Here is an 18,213-nt window from a genome sequence, read left to right on the forward strand (position 1 = left end):
CAAGCCGTTGTTTATATTCCGGTGTGAGGAAAATGGCGGCATGGTCCGATTTGCCGAAAGCCGGTAGTGAGCGAGCTTTGTAGGCATTCTTAAACTGAGTGTAGCAATGATCCAGTGTATTCGGTCCTCTGGTTGGACAGGATACATGTTGATAAAAATTAGGCATGACTTGCCTGAGTTTGGCTTTGTTAAAGTCCCCAGCGATGATAATAGCAGCGTCAGGATGTTTGTTGATGTTGCCGCTGAGCGCATCGTGAAGCTCAGACAAAGCCAAGCCAGTGTCTGCTTGTGGAGGGATGTAAACAGCAGTTATGATGATCGATGAAAACTCCCGAGGCAGATAGAATGGGCGGCAAATAATGGATAAATGTTCCAGATGAGGCGAGCAGGAGCGCGACAGAGTGGAGATATTCCTGGGGTCACACCATTTCTTGTTAATCATGAAACAAACTCCTCCGCCTTTGGATTTGCCGGCCTCGGCTGTCCTGTCCATCCGTAAAACAGAGAAGTTTTCAGACGGCGTTACAGCAGCGTCCGGGACCAAGGGCGTGAGGCACGTTTCAGACAAACAAAGGATGTTACAGTCCCTAATGTCCCTTTGGAAACTTATCCTGGCTCTAAGATCGTCCATCTTATTCTCCAGAGACTGGACATTGGCGAGCAATATGCTCGGTAAAGGAGGGCTGTGTGCTCTTTTCCTCAGTCTGTTGCGAATCCCAGCACGTTTCCCGCGGTGTTTCTTGTTCCGTCGCCTCGGGTGGTTATTCAGGTGGCCATTGTTCATCTTGGCGTTCTGGAGAATCTCAGATGGCCACGATGGGTTGGAGGATAAAGTGTCCTGAAACAGGTCAGTGAAGCGTTGTCCAATGTCCAAAAGTGTTTGCTTTTCGTATATGATCAGTGCAGAGGTAATGTGTGTAAAAAGGGAAAGCAAAAGTAGGTAAAAAAGTAAATAAAAACATAATCTAAGCGGAGCGACCTGGACGGCGACCGGACTCGGCGGCGCCATCTTGAAAATCTGAAAGTCTGTGAGTAAATTAGCTTGAGCTAAATTGGCAAGTGTCCTTAAAAAAAAAAGAAAAAAAGAAAAATGAATATCTTAAAAAGCAACTATTAGTCAAACCTCTATCAGTATCTATAACAGGTGTGTCCAGTCCTGTTCCTGAAGGGCAGGTGTACTGCAGAGTTTAGCTCCAACCATCTCCACAACACACTTCCCTGGAAGATTCTATAGTGAGTCAGAAGATCTTGATTAGCCGCTCCAGGGGTGTTTAATTAGGGTTGGTGTTAAACTCACTGGACAGTGGCCCTCCAGGAGCAGCTTTCGATCTGTAACATCACTGGTGTGATTTTGTCTTCTGTGTTTTGTCAGCATGGATCCAGTGGGAGAGAATATGACAAAAAACTGTAGCTGTAGACAGACTCTCCCAGATGGGGATTTTGTATGACTGCAGGTGAGATGCATTTTAATGGCAGTATTAACAGCTGAATTAAAAATCAAAAACTGATATCTGGGTTGAATTGTTCAAACTTTATGGTAGTTTTGGACTATAATATGACATAAAAGATTTAATCACACATCTGCTGCTACTTTTAAAGTCCTTATAATGTGAGACAACTGTGAACTGATGATGAGATCTGATTAAAGACAGGTGATTGCAATTGATGATGTGTCCAGGAAAAGGATTATGGGAAAAAGAGTCCGGGATGAGTAGTGAAGGGTACAGGATGGAGTGCCCTCTAGCGGAGCTCATGGGCACTCCAGATCGAGATTTCCACTTTAGATTGGGTACTGCAAAAACATGAACAAATAAGGTTAAATATATTTGGTTATATATGAACTGAAGTTGTGTGACATTTGTTAGCATTCAAAATTACATTAACTAATATAATTGTAATCATTATATATTTTCTGTTAAAATCATTTGTATATTTTTAAAAGCGTATGAATTAAAAGTTGAATGACATTTGTAGACATTGCAATTTACATAAAAAAGTATCTGTTAATCATTAGAAAAATTTTAATTAGTAAACATTAACAAGCACATGATCTCATATTTCTAGCTATTTGCATGTATATTAATTAAATATCTGTTAAGTATGCCTTTTTTCTCTTGCTGGGAAAAATGGTCTATCCCACACAGAGACAAGCAGAGTGACACAAATGGTGAGCAGCCCCGTGCTGATACTGGTGAGATATCAGAACTCCTGGAAGGCCTCCGAGCCAATAAGAATCAAGGAGAGGGGTTAAAACTTTAAAACACAAACCACTATAATTTAAGTTTCAAATAATATTTAAGGGGGAAAAGACAAATAAAAATAAATGTATAATGCTTGTTTGTGTGTGCGGTGTGTGTGTGTGTGTGTGTGTGTGTGTGTCTGTGTGTGTGTGCGTGTGTGTAAGTATGGATAATGTTGTTCTTTGACCTGTTTCAACACAACCCATGTGATCATAAACTATTATTGCTAGACCGCATTAATATTCACTGCCATCAAGTTTCAGATTTATTCTAGTTGTTTTTAAATTAATTATTTTCCAACAACAGACCTATTTGAATTAGCATGATTAAATAAAATGGGGTAGAGGTGGGGAAAGAGGTTGACAGGGTTGGTATAGAATAATTTACAACTCCAACTCTAAACATTGGGCTATAGTCTAAGTGTCCCACATAATTTAATTAAAGTTTGGCATGTAATGGCTGGGTCACTGCATCTTCTCATATTCCTAATGGACACACAAACACAGGAAGAGAGAAACTGAAACTCAGAGAGCGGGTTGGATGCTGAGTCATGATACTGAGAGGAAGGAGCTCGATCTGTGACTCAGTCTGCAGAGAGGGGCGGAGCTATCCATGGGTGCCAATGAGAATAGAGAAGGGGTGGGGTGGGGTGACGTGTAGCTCCTCCCTCTGCAGACTGCAGTCATATCTTTTACAGATATTTTATTGTAGTTTATGATCACAACCCATGTGATCATAAACTACACTCTTTTATAACACTTATGAAAAAACTATTGTGTTATTTCACCTTTCAGAAATCTATTCTCATTATGTTTCAGATGATTTCTGGGATTTTCCTCCTTTTCAGGAGGAACTGTTCTAGATTTAGGATCTACCTTTTGTGATATATATTTTTTTTTTCTCTGAGTTTCCTGGGCAAGTAGATTTGTGTGTGTGTGTGTGTGTGTGTGTGTGTGCGTGAATATGGCCCATGTTGTTCTTTGACCTGTTTCAACACGATCATAAACTCCACTCTTTTACAACACTTACCTGGAAAAGACTATCGTGTTAGATCTCCTTTCTCATAACTCATACTCACTTGAGAAAAGAGAAAGGAATCAGCAATCACTGAAGAACAAAGAGAACAAGGATTTAAGAAGGATTTATGGGTTAGGAAGTTTGTTTCTCATTAGACAGGAGATGATTGTGATTTTCATGGTTCTTCATTTTTGAAACGATCGAACAGAACCTGAGAGTAAAGGTCAGACTGCTGGAGCTAGAACAGAGAAAATGGCGTCTCTACATGTGTCTGCTGAAGATCTTTCTTGTCCTGTGTGCTGTGATATCTTCAAGACTCCTGTTCTTCTGTCATGTAGTCACAGTTTCTGTAAAGAGTGTCTTCATAAGTCCTGGAGAAATAAAGAAACTCAGGAGTGTCCTGTCTGTAGGAGAAGATCCTCAAAACTCGAACCTCCAGTTAGTCTTGCGTTACAAAACCTGTGTGAGTCGTTCCTGAAGGAGAGAAAAGAGAGCCGTTCATCAGGATCTGAGGAGATCTGCAGCTTACACAGTAAGAAACTCAAACTCTTCTGTGTGGAGGACAAACAGCCGGTGTGTGTGGAGTGTGTTACTTCACAACAACACGACACACACACATTCAGACCCATCAGTGAAGCTGTTCCATCATATAAGGTAAAACAGATTTATTTCTGAAGAATAAAGCTTGTAATAAACATGCAAATTTCTCTGTATACAGTTTTATTAAATTTGTATTACTGTATTACTGACAGATACTGTGCTGTTGACATTATGCATCTACCTGAGGCCAAAAATCTTTGAACAGGCAAAAATATATATAGAAAAGGGCATACTTGAGGTTTATACAAATACAATCTTAAAACCTACACTCTGTGACAGTAGTGTTTAAAAAAATATATATATATATATATATATATTTTTTTTTTTTTTTTTTTTTTTTTTTTTGGGTTTGCTCTTCCCCCATTGCCTTTTGCTGGGAAAAAAATCCCACACAGAGACAAGCAGAGTGATACAAATGGTGAACAGCCCTGTGTAGATATAGTGAAATATCAGCACTCCTGGAAGGCCTCTTAGCCAATCAGATTTGAGGAGCGGGGTTAAAACTTTGAAACACAAACCACTAAAATTGACTATTAGAAAATTACATTTAATATTTAAGGGGGAAATGACAAATAAAAATAAATGTATAATGTTTGCCTTTTTGGGGTTGAGTTGTGTAGAGGTTCATCTAAATAAATTAGAATGTCATGGAAAAGTTCATTTATTTGAGTAATTCAACTCAAATTGTGAAACTCATGTATTAAATAAATTCAGTGCACACAGACTGAAGTAGGTTCTTTTAATTGTGATAATTTTGGCTCACATTTAACTAAAACCCACCAATTCAATATCTCAACAAATTACAATATGGTGACATGCCAATCAGCTAATCAACATATATATATATATATTGGTCTTATGATGTATTCTAATTTGTTGAGATCGTGAATTGGTGGGTTTCAAGCAAAAATCATCACAATTAAAAGAACCAAACACTTCAGTCTTTGTGCATTGAATTGAGTTTCACAATTTGAGTTGATTTACTTAAATAAATGAAGGCGGTAAGAGGGCCTTTATTATTAGGGATGTTGATGTTTATAATTTGATTATGATTTGTAAATGTAATAATGTTCATCAGTAATACATTCTTCTATATTTTTATTGTTTTGCTATTTTGTATTTGCTTTATATACAGAACAAACATGATCTGATAAAGAAAAGCATCTTAATTGAAGATGGAAATCCTGCTCGATATCGTCTGCGAACAAGTACAGAACATTTGAAACTATCTGAACAATATAGAAAAATGACCTTTGGCAATAGCGACAACAACAAACCCCATAAAATCATTCTGATGGTTGGAGAAACAGGAACAGGAAAAACAACCCTGATCAATACGATGATCAACTACATGTTGTGTGTTCAGAGAGAAGACAAGGTTTGGTTTGAGATCACAGATGATCAGAGCTACTACTCACAAGTTCACAGTCAGACCACCAGCATCACTGTTTATGAGTTTTATCTACAAGAGAGTCCAATCGATTTAACAATCATTGACACTCCAGGATATGGAGACACACGTGGAGTTGATCTTGATAAACAGATTGCTGAAGGTTTGTACAGTTTAAGTGCATCTGCAGAAGAGATTCATGAAATAGATGCAGTGTGTCTGGTGATTAATTCAACCCACAACCGACTCTCAGACAGACAAATCTACATATTTGATGCTGTTCAGTCATTATTTGGGAGAGATATTGCTGAAAACATAATCTTACTCTTCACACACTCAACTGGAGCTCCACCTAAAAATGCTCTGATGGCTGTTGAAGAGGCTAAGATCAAGTGTGCAGTGAAAGACAAGAATCAGCCAGTGTATTTCCTGTTTGACAACTGTCAGTCAGACACTGCTGAAGATGAAAAACAAAGAAAGATACAGGAACAATCATGGGATCGCAGTTTTAGTGGAATGGAACAATTCTTCAAGTTTCTGGACACAATAAAACCAAAATCCTTGCAGATGACTTTAGATGTTTTGAATAATCGGAAGCAGTTGGAGGCAAATATTTCTAATCTACAATCACGAGTTCAAATGATGGAACTAAAGCAGAATGAGCTGAAACAAACTCAAGAAGCTGTGGAGAAGAACAAGAAAGATGTTGAAGAAAACAAGAACTTTAAGTATGAAGTTGAAGTGCCCTACAGAGAGAAGGTTGATATTGATCGTTCTGTAGCCAGTGTGGCGATGTGCTGCACCTTCTGTGAGGAGAACTGTCATTATCCAGGATGCTGGAGGTTCACTGGTCTCTCGTGGTGTGAAGTGATGAAGAATAATCGCTGTACAGTGTGTACTAATAAATGCCACTACAGCAAACACGTCAAAGAAGCTAAAATATATGTAACAAAGACAAAGAAGGAGATGAGGACATATGAAGATTTAAAGAAGGAATATGATGGTAAGATTAGGGATGGTGAGTCTTTGGTCAAGAAGTTGGAAGAAGAACTGCAAGAATTAGAGAAAGAGAAAACAAAGCTGGTGAATGAAGCTTTTCACTGTGTTGAAACTCTGGAGATGATCACACTCAACACTGATTCACTGTTCATACTTCAGCATGTTGATTTTCTGACTGAGAAGCTGATGGAGATAAATGAACCTGAAAAGGCCAAAACACTGGAAAACATCAAGAAGAGAGCAGGAGAAGAAAAACTAGGAGCAATTGGATACTTAACAAGATTGTAAAAAAAAAATAATAATAATCAAATCATGTCTTAGCTACTCAAACCCTCCTGACACTCTGAAAACAGGATCCTGAAAATATTTCTGCTTCTTTCAAAAACAAGTCCTTTATATGATGTAAACATATAATCAATGGTTATATGAATATATGATTATTATGAATAAAACACATCTCATCTCGACTCCAGTGTGTGTTGTGTGTCGGTCAGTGTGTGTGAATCATCTTTTACTGCTTTGTCCGTCTCCTAAAATAACCCACAGCAGCTGAAACAAACCCTGAGAGACTGGAACAGTTCATGCTGATGACTGAACTGACAACAACTGATGAAAACATGACAATAAACATAATATACAATATATGAGGGCACAACAAGACTCAGTTCATCAGTAATCAGATTTGTGTGGGATTCAGATTTTGCATGTAGAGGTGACTAGAATCAATAGTTTAATTGTTAATAGGCCTGATCATGTGTGACAAAAGCATGTTTTCATCCAGATTATCCAGATATATTAGCCATCATCTTTTGTATGAAAGTATCAATTTCTTCTCAAACAGACCTGCATGACGAACAGTTATGCTGAGTTTAATCGAGTGTTATTTAGGTTGTGTCTTTATTTCACGTGACAGAGTGGAAATAATGTGTTTCTGTCTGACTGAAAGACATCATGTTGTGTGTGTATGTCACATCACTTTCGTCACTATTATTGATATTCTATGAATGTTGTGTTTGCCAATTCAAACAGTCCAAGAAGTTAAGGAAGATGTTGAGTTTCAGACTGAAAAGTAGCAATGCAATTTGCTGATTACTTTTAAAATATAAAGGGTCAAATTCATTTAATCAAAGTGTTTTGTGTTTTGTTCAGGCCACTGAGGATACAGAAAATTAAATCCCAAACACAGTCATGGGGAATTACAGAAGACATCCTGGCATTCATCAATCTGTCTCATTTATGCTCTTGATCTTAGTTTTCCTGAAAACCTCAAGTACACCTTCGAGTTTATCCAAAAAAAAACCTAATGAACTTTGATGGACTTGAATGCAAAGATCCTGCAACTCAAAATCAAGCTGTTTGCATGAGATGTGCAATAATGTGAATTATTCGAAAATACATGCACGTGCACACACAAAAAAAAGTAAATTTCCTTTTAATACATTCTTACATGCTTTTTCTTACACACTTTTTGTGTATTTCTAGTTAGTCATTTATGTCTTTTTAGGGATAGTTCACCCAAAAATGATAATTGTCATCATTTACAGATCCTGGGGTTGTTCCAAACCTGTATAAGTATCTTTATTCTGTTGAACACAAAAGGAAACTGAACTGTTCTGGGCCGCCATTGATTTCCATAGTTGTTGTTTTTTTCTTCCTACTATGGAAGTCAGTGGTGGCCCAGAACGGTTCAGTTTCCCATATTCTTTAACATATATCTTCCTTTGTGTTCAACAGAATAAAGACATTTGTACATGTTTGGAACAACCTGAGGAGGAGTAAATGATGACAAAATTTTCATTTAGCCCTTTTAAAGTTTACCCAGATATTAAAATTATGTAATTAATAAAAATCTTCAGAACACAGTTTAAGATATTTTAGATTTAGTCCGAGAGCTCTCAGTCCCTCCATTGAAGCTGTGTGTACAGTCTACTGTTCATGTCCAGAAAGGTAAGAAAAACATCATCAAAGTAGTCCATGTGACATCAGAGGGTCAGTTACAATTCTTTGAAGCATCGAAAATACATTTTGGTCCAAAAATAGCAACTAAGAATTTATTCAGCATTGTCTTCTTTTCTGGGTCTGTTTTGAGCACGTTGTATGTATTTTCAATGCTTCAACAAATTGTAACGGACCTTCTGATTCCGTTATGAATTATGTTTAAATGCTGAATGAGCTAAAACATACCACCAGTTGATAATAAAAAGAATATTATTGTAGAATAGTTCAGTAGGGAGCAAAATGCACAAAGACGACCAATTACCATTATTCAGAAGAAAAGCAGAAAAGGGAAGCAAGCAACAACAACAGGAAGAGCTGACATGATTTTAGCACTAACATATCACTCAGAAGCCTTCAGGAATATAAAGTATATGGGTTAGATACCAAATGCAAGTGCTCTGAACTTTAATCTTCAAATAGAATTACATTTCTTACATTTTTTTATCAGTTTGTTGTTGTTGAGTTTGTGTTCAAGTCAATCAAGTCAGTGACACAACTAATATAGTAATTTCTAATACTGTGGTTATTCGTGATCAATCACTTTTATCGTTGTCAAATGTTGGCTATAACCTGTACTATGTTGCACACAGAATGTGTCTTGATTCAAATGATGATATACTTCTAGTCATTTAATATTCATTCAACTCTAAATGCTATTATTGTTGATTTTTGTCCTGAAAACTCATACATTGTAAGCACCACGCCTCAGTCTTCCATCAGCAGAACGCACAATCTGATCCAGTGCCTTGAGAATCAAAACATCAACAACATCATTTGTGTTAATCTCATTATGATAGTTCTTCACTGGGAAGATGTGGCTCACTGGAACACCCAATTTGGCACTGCACAACTCCATCTGTATAGAAAAACAATACAAAATTGTTTGTAAAACTATAGAAAACAACATACAACATGTATAGATGATTAAATTACCTATAGTACCTTCTCTTTGATGATCGAGCTTCTGTAGACCATCTGTAGATCATTTTTGACAAGATAACTTGCTTCATCCACTTTAGACATGACAATCACTTGAGGAATCCCTGCAATGAGAAATTGGTTTAATCCAAATGATACATATCTAAATTTTGTTATATATTCCTGCATTTTCCATTTCTCTCATCTTGTCCAAAACAAAGTCAAATAATATTAATAATATTACATTTTTATTGGTTCACTTAAAGCATCTGTATCTATTGTTGAAATGTATTTCAGATATGTACATAAGCAAAACTAGTTTCCATTTATGAAATATAAGAAAGATAAAAACCATAGAAAGTTTTACCTTTATCACTGATTTCTTGGTGAATGTTCCTCAATTTCTCTATAATTCTCTTATCTTCTGCATAGGGTTGGAATGTATTTGCCTCTATGACGTAAACTAGGCAGAATGCTTGATCAGACAGTGAAGGGTTTTCATTGTAATGTTCATCATCTCTAGTGAGAGGTTTCTTCCCGAACTACATTCATGAAATACAAACAAAATATAAAGATGAGAGCGATATTTTACACATCCAAATGTTAATTTTTAAATTAAATTAATGTAGTTAATTGGATAGTTCACCGAAAAATACATTTTGTCATAATTTACTCACACTCAAGTTGTTCCAAACCTTTGTGAGTTTCTTTCTTCTGTTAAATACAGTGGGAAATATTTTGAAGAATGTGTAACACGTTTTTCACATTCTAGTCAATGGCTGCCAGCAACTGTTTGGCTACCAGCATTCTTCAAAATATCTTCTTTTATGAATCTTCATTTTTGGGTGAATGATCCCTTTAACTTTCAATTGAATTACTTACTTCATATCCCTCCTTCACATGTCCATATATGGTTTTGACAATGTCATCTATTTGACTCTTAGATATTTTTTCAGGTTCTAAACCTTTTATGTCACAGATTTCAAAAGGCAAATCTGCATGTCCACTTCTGATGCGGTATTTTATCAGCTGTAAAGAAAGACCAAGAAAAATTGCAACATATATATTTTTAAATATCACACAATGCTTATGATTTTAAAAAACAATTATTTTCTTAAAGCATATTCTATACAGTCTTAGCAGCTATGAGTGTGCAATATGGAGGTGCTGGTCATATAATTAGAATATCATCAAAAAGTTGATTTATTTCACTAATTCCATTCAAAAAGTGAAACTTGTATATTATATTCATTCATTACACGCAGACTGATATATTTCAAATATTTATTTCTTTTAATTTTGATATTTTTAACTGACAACTATGGAAAAGCCCAAATTCAGTATCTGAGAAAATTAGAATATTGTGAAAAGGTTCAATATTGAAGACACCTGGTGCCACACTATAATCAGCTGATTAACTCAAAACACCTGCAAAGCCTTTAAATGGTCTCTCAGTCTAGTTATGTAGGCTACACAATCATGGGGAAGACTGCTGACTTGACAGTTGTCCAAAAAGAGGAGGGCAAGACACTAAAGGTCATTGCAAAAGAGGCTCTGTGTCCAAACACATTAATAGAGAGGCGAAGGGAAGAAAAATATGTGGTAGAAATAAAGTGTATAAGCAATAGGGATAAGCACACCCTGGAGAGGATTGTGAAACAAGACCCATTGAGAAATGTGGGGGAGATTCACAAAGAGTGGACTGCAGCTGGAGTCAGTGCTTCAAGAACCACTACACACAGACGTATGCAAGACATGGGTTTCAGCTGTCACACTCCTTGTGTCAAGCCTCTGTTGAACAACAGACAGCGTCAGAAGCGTCTCGCTTCAAAAAGGACTGGACTGCTGCTGAGTGCTCCAAAGTTATGTTCTCTGATGAAAGTAAATTTTGCGTTTCCTTTGGAAATCAGGGTCCCAGAGTCTGGAGGAAGAGAGGAGAGACACACAATCCACGTTGCTTGAGGTCCAGTGTAAAGTTTCCACAGTCAGTGATGGTTTGCGGTGCCATGTCATCTGCTGGTGTTGGTCCACTGTGTTTTCTGAGGTCCAAGGTCAACACAGCCATGTACCAGGAAGTTTTAGAGCACTTCATGCTTTCTGCTGCTGACCAACTTTATGGAGATGCAGATTTCATTTTCCAACAGGACCTGGCACCTGCACACAGTGCCAAAGCTAACAGTGCCTGGTTTAAGGACCATGGTATCCCTGTTCTTAATTGGCCAGCAAACTCGCCTGACCTTAACCCCATAGAAAATCCATGGGGTATTGTGAAGAGGAAGATGTGATATGCCAGACCAAAGAATTCAGAAGAGCTGAAGGCCACTATCAGAGACACCTGTGCTCTCATAACACCTGAGCAGTGCCACAGACTGATCGACTCCATGCCACGCCGCATTGCTGCAGTCATTCAGACAAAATGAGCTAAAACTAAGTATTGAGTGTGGTACATGCTCATACTTTTCATGTTCATACTTTTCAGTTGGCCATGATTTCTAAAAATCCTTTCTTTTTATTGGTCTTAAGTTATATTCTAATTTTCTGAGATACTGAATTTGGGATTTTCCTTAGTTGTCAGTTACAATCATCAAAATTAAAATAAAGAAACATTTGAAATATATCAGTCTATGTGTAATGAATGAATTTAATATACAAGTTTCATTTTTTGAATGCAATTAGTGAAATAAATGAATTTTTCATTGATATTCTAATTATATGACCAGTACCTGTAGAAGTCAAATAATGCTTACTCTTTTCGTACGTCTGTCAGTTAGTGCTTCATTAACTATTTCTCCTTGGAAGGCACTAAGGACAGAATCAATAAAGCTGGACTTCCCTGCTCCAATTTGTCCAGCCACCAGGATCTTAATGTTTGTTACATCTGGATTACTCGGAGTAAAAGTTTTTAGACGTTCTTTCAGTGCTTCCTTCTCTCTACAAAAGACAAAATTATCTGCAAGTAAATAAAAATAATCTATACTATATGATAGACTATATGAAAAAAAAATAAAACTTTTGGATCTTTCTGTTTGATAATTCTTATTTGAGGTTTATTTATACAGCCAATATGTACTATTTTAGTCAATTTACAGAATTTTTTCAAACTTTTATTATTATTATTATTTTTTTTATATACATTTAGATTTAGATTTTTTGAAACCAGTTATACTTCAATTTTATAATCCCAGGTAACAGAAGGGAACAAAAGCCTGCACACAATGTCCTTCAATGTAAAAAAAATAAATCAACAACAAACATTTATTTAGAGGTCAGATATTTCAAAACAAATATGTATTAGACAATGTATATTTTATAATAGGCCTACATATAATTTTACCTATTTGGGCATTCTACAAATACAACATTTAGCAATTCTTTGAACAGACTACTATATGATATATGTATATGTAGCTTACCTCCAGTCAAATGTCCTCCATTCTTCATCCAGTTCAGTGAAGAAGAAAAAAAACATAGATCAAATGAACAATTCAGTTTAACAATAGATTGGTATTATCTCAATCTCTGAGTCTGAGAATGTATCTATCCCATCTAACAGATCATTCTCAGAACTTTGGCTAACATTCTGACAAGGATCACTCAAATTTACAAATGTGTTCATAACATTAATTGTTCAAAGTTTTTGGTTTTAATAATGTTTTAAAAACATTAACGCAAAAACATTATTCATCATTTATGGAAATGTTTTTCAGAGATGTTTTAGATGGATGTTCTTGTAACTTTTTAAAAATATTCCTACGGGTTTCAAAATGTTTAATGAACAAATCAAAAGTAGCATTCCTATAACGTTCACAGGTGTGTTTGCACGTTGACGTAATAAAGAAAATGAGGGTTTAAAATGTTTTAAAAACTGGATGTTTTGGACATTCAGGGGCCCATTTTAATGATCTAAATGCAAAGTGTAAAGTGCACGGCACAAGTGCACTTAGAGCGTGTCCAGATTCACTTTTGCTATTTCAGACATCCCAAGTCTCCCGGAAGTTCCGGGAGTCTCCCGCATATTGAAAGCGGCTCCCTGAGACCCGCAAATTAGTTAAAATCTCCCGGAATCTAGACCAAGCGAGCAAAAGCGCGCATGCGAAACAGATACTGTGTTTACATAAATTGTATAAGCAGATTATATAAATAGTAAAAGTAATCTACATATTTAAACATAATTAACAAATAATTACATAGGCCTATAGCTTATAGAAATAATATTTTATACTATATCTTTTAGGGACTACAACATGTTAGGGAGGCTAAGCGCAGGGAACTTCTCCCATTCAGATAGGCAAAGTCTCACTGAAAAGGTGACTACAGCTGAGATGTATTTCCTTCCTTTTTTTGGGAGGGGGGGGGTCTTCGGGATACCTCCCTGAAATGACTTTTTGCAGGTTGGGATGTCTGCTATTTTAACGACGGGAAAAATTATTGGCGCGTCAGGGGGCAGGTCTAAACAGGTTGTCTCTATTCTCTTAATGAGTAATGGGTGTTTTTTGGGCGTAACGTGCAATAAACCAATCACAGTCTCATCTTCCATTCCCTTTAAGAGCCAGTTGCGCTCGTGCCATGACGGATTTGCTATTTACACACGGAATTTGGCAAGCGCAAAGACAGAACGCGTCTCCGAGATGAAACAGAGCTGCTTGTGTGCAAGTAGATAGCCTAATTCTAATACATGCGATGACTATCCATTAGGACATGTAGGCACCAGACTTTAGACCAGGTTTGAGTTGGTCTATGGCGCAGTCTATTTTCAGCTTCTTAAAATAGCACGTGCCAGCAATGCACCTGAAAACAAATCTTTTTTTTAGACCAGCACGCCCATGGGTGCACAAATGGGTGCAAATACATTTGCTAATTAAACGACGTGGCGCTGGACGGGAAAATGCAAACAGCGCCGGATAAAAGCTATCAAACACACTTGCGCTGTGCCTTGCGTCACATTGCACCGGGTGTATGATAGGGCCCTCACAGAACATTCAGAAATATAATTTGAAATATCATCATCCCAAATTAATGGGAATATAATTTTTGTTAGCTGGGATGGGGTGTTATCTTTTTAAAAAATGTGAGACAGAGGTTGTTTGGAACACCATTGGTATAATAACTTAGAAAACAGGTTAGATGAACTCTATCATGCATGGCCATCACCGAACAAATGGGTCCTATGGTCCTATTCAGGGCTGTGCACAGACCTTTGGAGGGGCAGTGGCTCAAACCAAAAAAGGGGCACAAGGAGGGTGGGTGCAAGACAAATTATCCAGTTCTTACAAATATAACAGCGGTGGTCCCGGATAGTTTTGCATTAACCCTAATCAAACACACCTGAACAAGCTAATCAAGGACTGAAGGGTTACTAGAAAGCAACAGGCAGGTGAGTTTAAGGGTTGGAGCTGAACTCTCGAGGACTGGAGTTCACCACCCCTAACATATTAAAGAGAATTACAAATTGAAAGAGAACACAACACAATCTGTAATCATTTCAGACTTTAGTGTAGATGTTTTGATAAAAGTGGGCTCTCTCTCACTCTCTGAACCTGCTTCTGCCTCATCTTCAATGGAAGTAGGGGAGTGTGGGGGAAGTTGAGCCAGTGGGTAAGTTGGCCCACCCCCTGTATTTTGGCAACTTTACACTTTTACTGTCATGTGACCATGTATTTTGGAACCACCCATAATTTCCGCCAGACTGTGAAAAGGAGAAACACGTGGGATTTAGTTTAAACTTTTAAATTTTAGCATAAATGTAATGGTTGTTACATCAAACCAAATTTATCTAAAAATATATATGATACATATAGGTGATATAAAACCAAGCAAATCATTTAGCCAAATATTAGCCTGAACTGGTAAGCAGCAGCAAAAAAAAAAAAAAAAAAAAAAAAAAAATTTTTTTTTTTTTGTTTTTTTTTTTTAGAAATGGCAGGGTAACAATTAGCAAAATTTTGTGGGGTAAATTGAGTCAGCATTTTAACTTACCCCATCATAGTTAGGTTAAATATAAATCTGAATTATAAACTGGTATTTGAATGATTTTAGTGATATTATTAGTTTAGTTTATCATAGGCTATACATAGTTTATTTGATAGGGACAGTGTACAAGTGCACCAAATCCTTCTCTGATAAAAAAAAAAAAAAGAAAAAAACAGAAATGAAAACAGAACTAAACTCTCTGTTTTGAGGAAGGCTACAAGTTTGGTGTTGAATATTGTTTCAGAAATCCAAACAATTAACTATTTAAATGTAAAATACATTTGGCTGGATTTATGTCATTAAAGTTCACTTTATGAAAAATTGTAGCTACTTTTTGTAAAATTATTTATTTCACATAGATTTGAATCCGATTCGGTCAGATGGTGCATCTTACCCACTGACTAACTAGGGTCAACTTACCCCAAACCCAGGGCAAACTGAGCCATGGGAACACTTTATCGAGTCCCTGCCCCTTTAATAGCCAACGCCCTTTCAGTCACACCACTTCTTCCCTGCTGAAGGTCTGTGTACACCACTGCCGTATACCACAATGATTGAGTGCTGTTGTTCGCTTCAATCCCAGATTAGATTTGTGCATATAACATTCATTATATAGATTATTTATGAGAGTGTTATTATCATTACAATATTTTATTAATTTGTTATTATTTTATTTGTCCATTTCTGTTTCAGAACCAAACCCATTCTTCCGATGTAACACTTTTGTTTGGACATTGTATGCTCATACTGCTAAAGTTCAGTTAAATACTCCAGGTTCAGTCTGTATTCTAACAACAGACACAATGGAGTGATTACAGGATCCAAGCAGATTCAATCAAGTCATTCAAATTTTAAACATTTAAATGCAGTCGTTTCATTCTGAATATTGTAAGTTTATTTTGTTAAAAAGATGTATTTTATGAATTTATTCATTTAAATAGATCAAATTTTATTGAATAGAAGGAATATATATATATAAATAAGTAAATAAGTTAAAAGATGCATGTCAGTTCTCATAGTCAGACTCAGAGACAATCCCATTATTCAGTGCAGAACTTACCTGCAATTGATTCACTTGCTCCCATTTGCAATCTTGTGTCGTTTAAACAGTAATAAGAAGAATCACAGAACTATATTTCCTGTCTTGTGCTGCTGAAGGATGTGCAGATGTGATGTGAAGGCATCTCTCATCAGAGGGTATATTTATACATGCAGGTCTAACTTTCAGTTTCACTTTGTCAAGAACAGACTGGAAAGGAAAATGTTCATCATCTCTATTGATTGTAATGGGTGCAGGTCAACATTTTCCCAAAACAGCTGTTTTGATAGAAAACTTGGAATATAGCATTTTAGAGTCACACCCTTGTGTGTTTTTTCTTTGCAGATCGATTAGATTCATTTGTTCAAGTGTTTACAGTGTTTTTGTGTTTTGTGATGGCAGTTCAGTATCTGAGGCTACATTTATCTACAGGTACATGACTGTAACACTATTTTCCATTATTCCATAATTGATAATGCCAGCCATACCTACAAAAAAAAAAACGAAACATGCTGATTATTATGACCAATAATATGTTCTGAAAACATCTTGACTATAAATCTCTGTCATAATTTCAATTCAAAATCAAAAGAAAAAATATATATTATTGTCATTTTACACATACTGTACATCCATAGCATATTATTTGCATAAATGTGAAATATATGTCATTAAAAGACTTGTATCACATGTCTGATTGACAGAACCAACGTAATAAAAATTAACAAGAAAAGAAATGAAATGTTAAAACTAATTTTATTGTTGCAAAAAGAAATGAAAAATAATCTAGAAAGGATACAGCTATGCCACTGGCACGCATCAATATTGCATAATTTTTGTCACAACACTTTATTTGCATTATTATAAGGGGTAGGTTTAGGGTTGGGATCTAATAGGTAGAAAATGTCATTTATTGTGACTTTCCAGCTGTAGCTGTATCTGTTTTTAGCCAGAACCACTTTGAACATACGCACCGATTTCAGTGTCTCTACTAATGAACTGATGAGTTGAACAAGATATGTTTGATTAAGGAGACATTACTAATGCAATATGCACTATATTAAATAATTGTAAGGGTCATTTAATTGATAATCTGCTCCTGTAATCAAATGTTGTTGTTTTTTTTTTTTTTTGCTTTTTTTTTTCATTGACTGTTCCAGATGCAAAAGGTGCAATGAATTATGCATACATTTTCAAAGTTTTGCAAAAATACAGATAGTGTAATCTTATTTCAGTGAGCTTGTCTTTTAGCTGCTAATCAGTTGCTAGGTTTTTCTGGGTGAGTGTAAGGTGTTGCTTGCCAAAACTGGTAGCATAACTGAGAATAAACAGAGACACTATGAAATCATTTCACTTGTGTCTGACTTAATTTTACTAGCAGTTTTGATTTTGCTGCAGAATTTTATGTTTGTGTTACTTCATCTGCAAAAAGAACAAGGTACTGTGGTGGTGGTGGGTGCTAATAATTTTTTTATCAGATGAAGGAGAGAATATTAACTATTAAAAAGACAAATTAAACAAGTTTAACAATCTGATCTGATTAGTTCAGGCACCACACAAGCTCAGTCTTGTCAAATATAACCGGTTTACCAAGAATAGCTCTTTAAGCCACAAATAATTAGAATGAAATGTCCACACAAAATAAGTTCAGGTTTACAGTTTCAAAGGTGTATTTAAGGAAAACAAAGAGAAAAAAAACTATGCATTCTATTTCAAGTTCAAATGCAACCTCTGTTTCACAGAGATATTTTCGAAAATTAAATGGAATCAAACACAAATCTTCGTACTTTGGTTCACACTCATATTTTCAAAAGTCCAAAGTTCAAAAAAGTTATATCTGTTAATTACTGCTGCGCCCTCCTGCAACTCCACCTTACATACACATTTCCTCAATTCCAGATAATTGATTTCCCTCCTCCACTTTGGCCAAAAAATCTAAAATCCTAGAAGGTTTTTTTTTTTTTTTTCATTTTGCCACAGCACCCTGCAGGAATCAACTACTTTCTCACAACTAAAGCTGCAGTAAAATGTAGAATCAATAC

At 36.0% G+C, this 18,213-nt stretch overlaps 3 protein-coding genes across 5 annotated transcripts in view; 2 read left to right on the forward strand and 1 right to left on the reverse strand.

Annotated features, from left to right (window-relative positions):
* Window positions 1–16,312, reverse strand: part of LOC127946567 (interferon-induced protein 44-like) — a 50,464-nt gene extending 34,152 nt beyond the window's left edge. The window contains exons 1-7 of the mRNA XM_052543235.1: window positions 16,193–16,312; window positions 12,576–12,597; window positions 11,910–12,093; window positions 10,045–10,191; window positions 9,530–9,704; window positions 9,187–9,287; window positions 8,815–9,100 (exon numbers count right to left, since the gene is read on the reverse strand). Of these exons, the coding sequence (XP_052399195.1) occupies window positions 8,927–9,100; window positions 9,187–9,287; window positions 9,530–9,704; window positions 10,045–10,191; window positions 11,910–12,093; window positions 12,576–12,597; window positions 16,193–16,217 (828 nt within the window). The 5' untranslated portion in view covers window positions 16,218–16,312 and the 3' untranslated portion in view covers window positions 8,815–8,926. The remainder of the gene's footprint in view (window positions 1–8,814; window positions 9,101–9,186; window positions 9,288–9,529; window positions 9,705–10,044; window positions 10,192–11,909; window positions 12,094–12,575; window positions 12,598–16,192) is intronic.
* The window catches only part of LOC127946564 (uncharacterized), a 321,463-nt gene that overhangs the window by 77,514 nt on the left and 225,736 nt on the right, over window positions 1–18,213 (forward strand). The gene's annotated exons all lie outside the window — the stretch shown is intronic.
* LOC127946562 (uncharacterized) overlaps window positions 1–18,213 on the forward strand; it is a 220,082-nt gene that overhangs the window by 7,809 nt on the left and 194,060 nt on the right. Inside the window, exons 1-2 of one of the 3 annotated variants that reach the window (XM_052543227.1) lie at window positions 3,313–3,911; window positions 4,993–5,235. The exons of the other annotated variants lie outside the window; for them this stretch is intronic. Coding sequence (XP_052399187.1) covers window positions 3,510–3,911; window positions 4,993–5,235 — 645 coding nt within the window. The 5' untranslated portion in view covers window positions 3,313–3,509. Of the gene's footprint in view, window positions 1–3,312; window positions 3,912–4,992; window positions 5,236–18,213 lie in introns of those variants that run through there. 3 annotated transcript variants of the gene reach the window in all.

The sequence above is a fragment of the Carassius gibelio genome, chromosome A24 (genome assembly GCF_023724105.1).
Source record: "Carassius gibelio isolate Cgi1373 ecotype wild population from Czech Republic chromosome A24, carGib1.2-hapl.c, whole genome shotgun sequence".
Lineage (NCBI taxonomy): Eukaryota > Metazoa > Chordata > Actinopteri > Cypriniformes > Cyprinidae > Carassius > Carassius gibelio.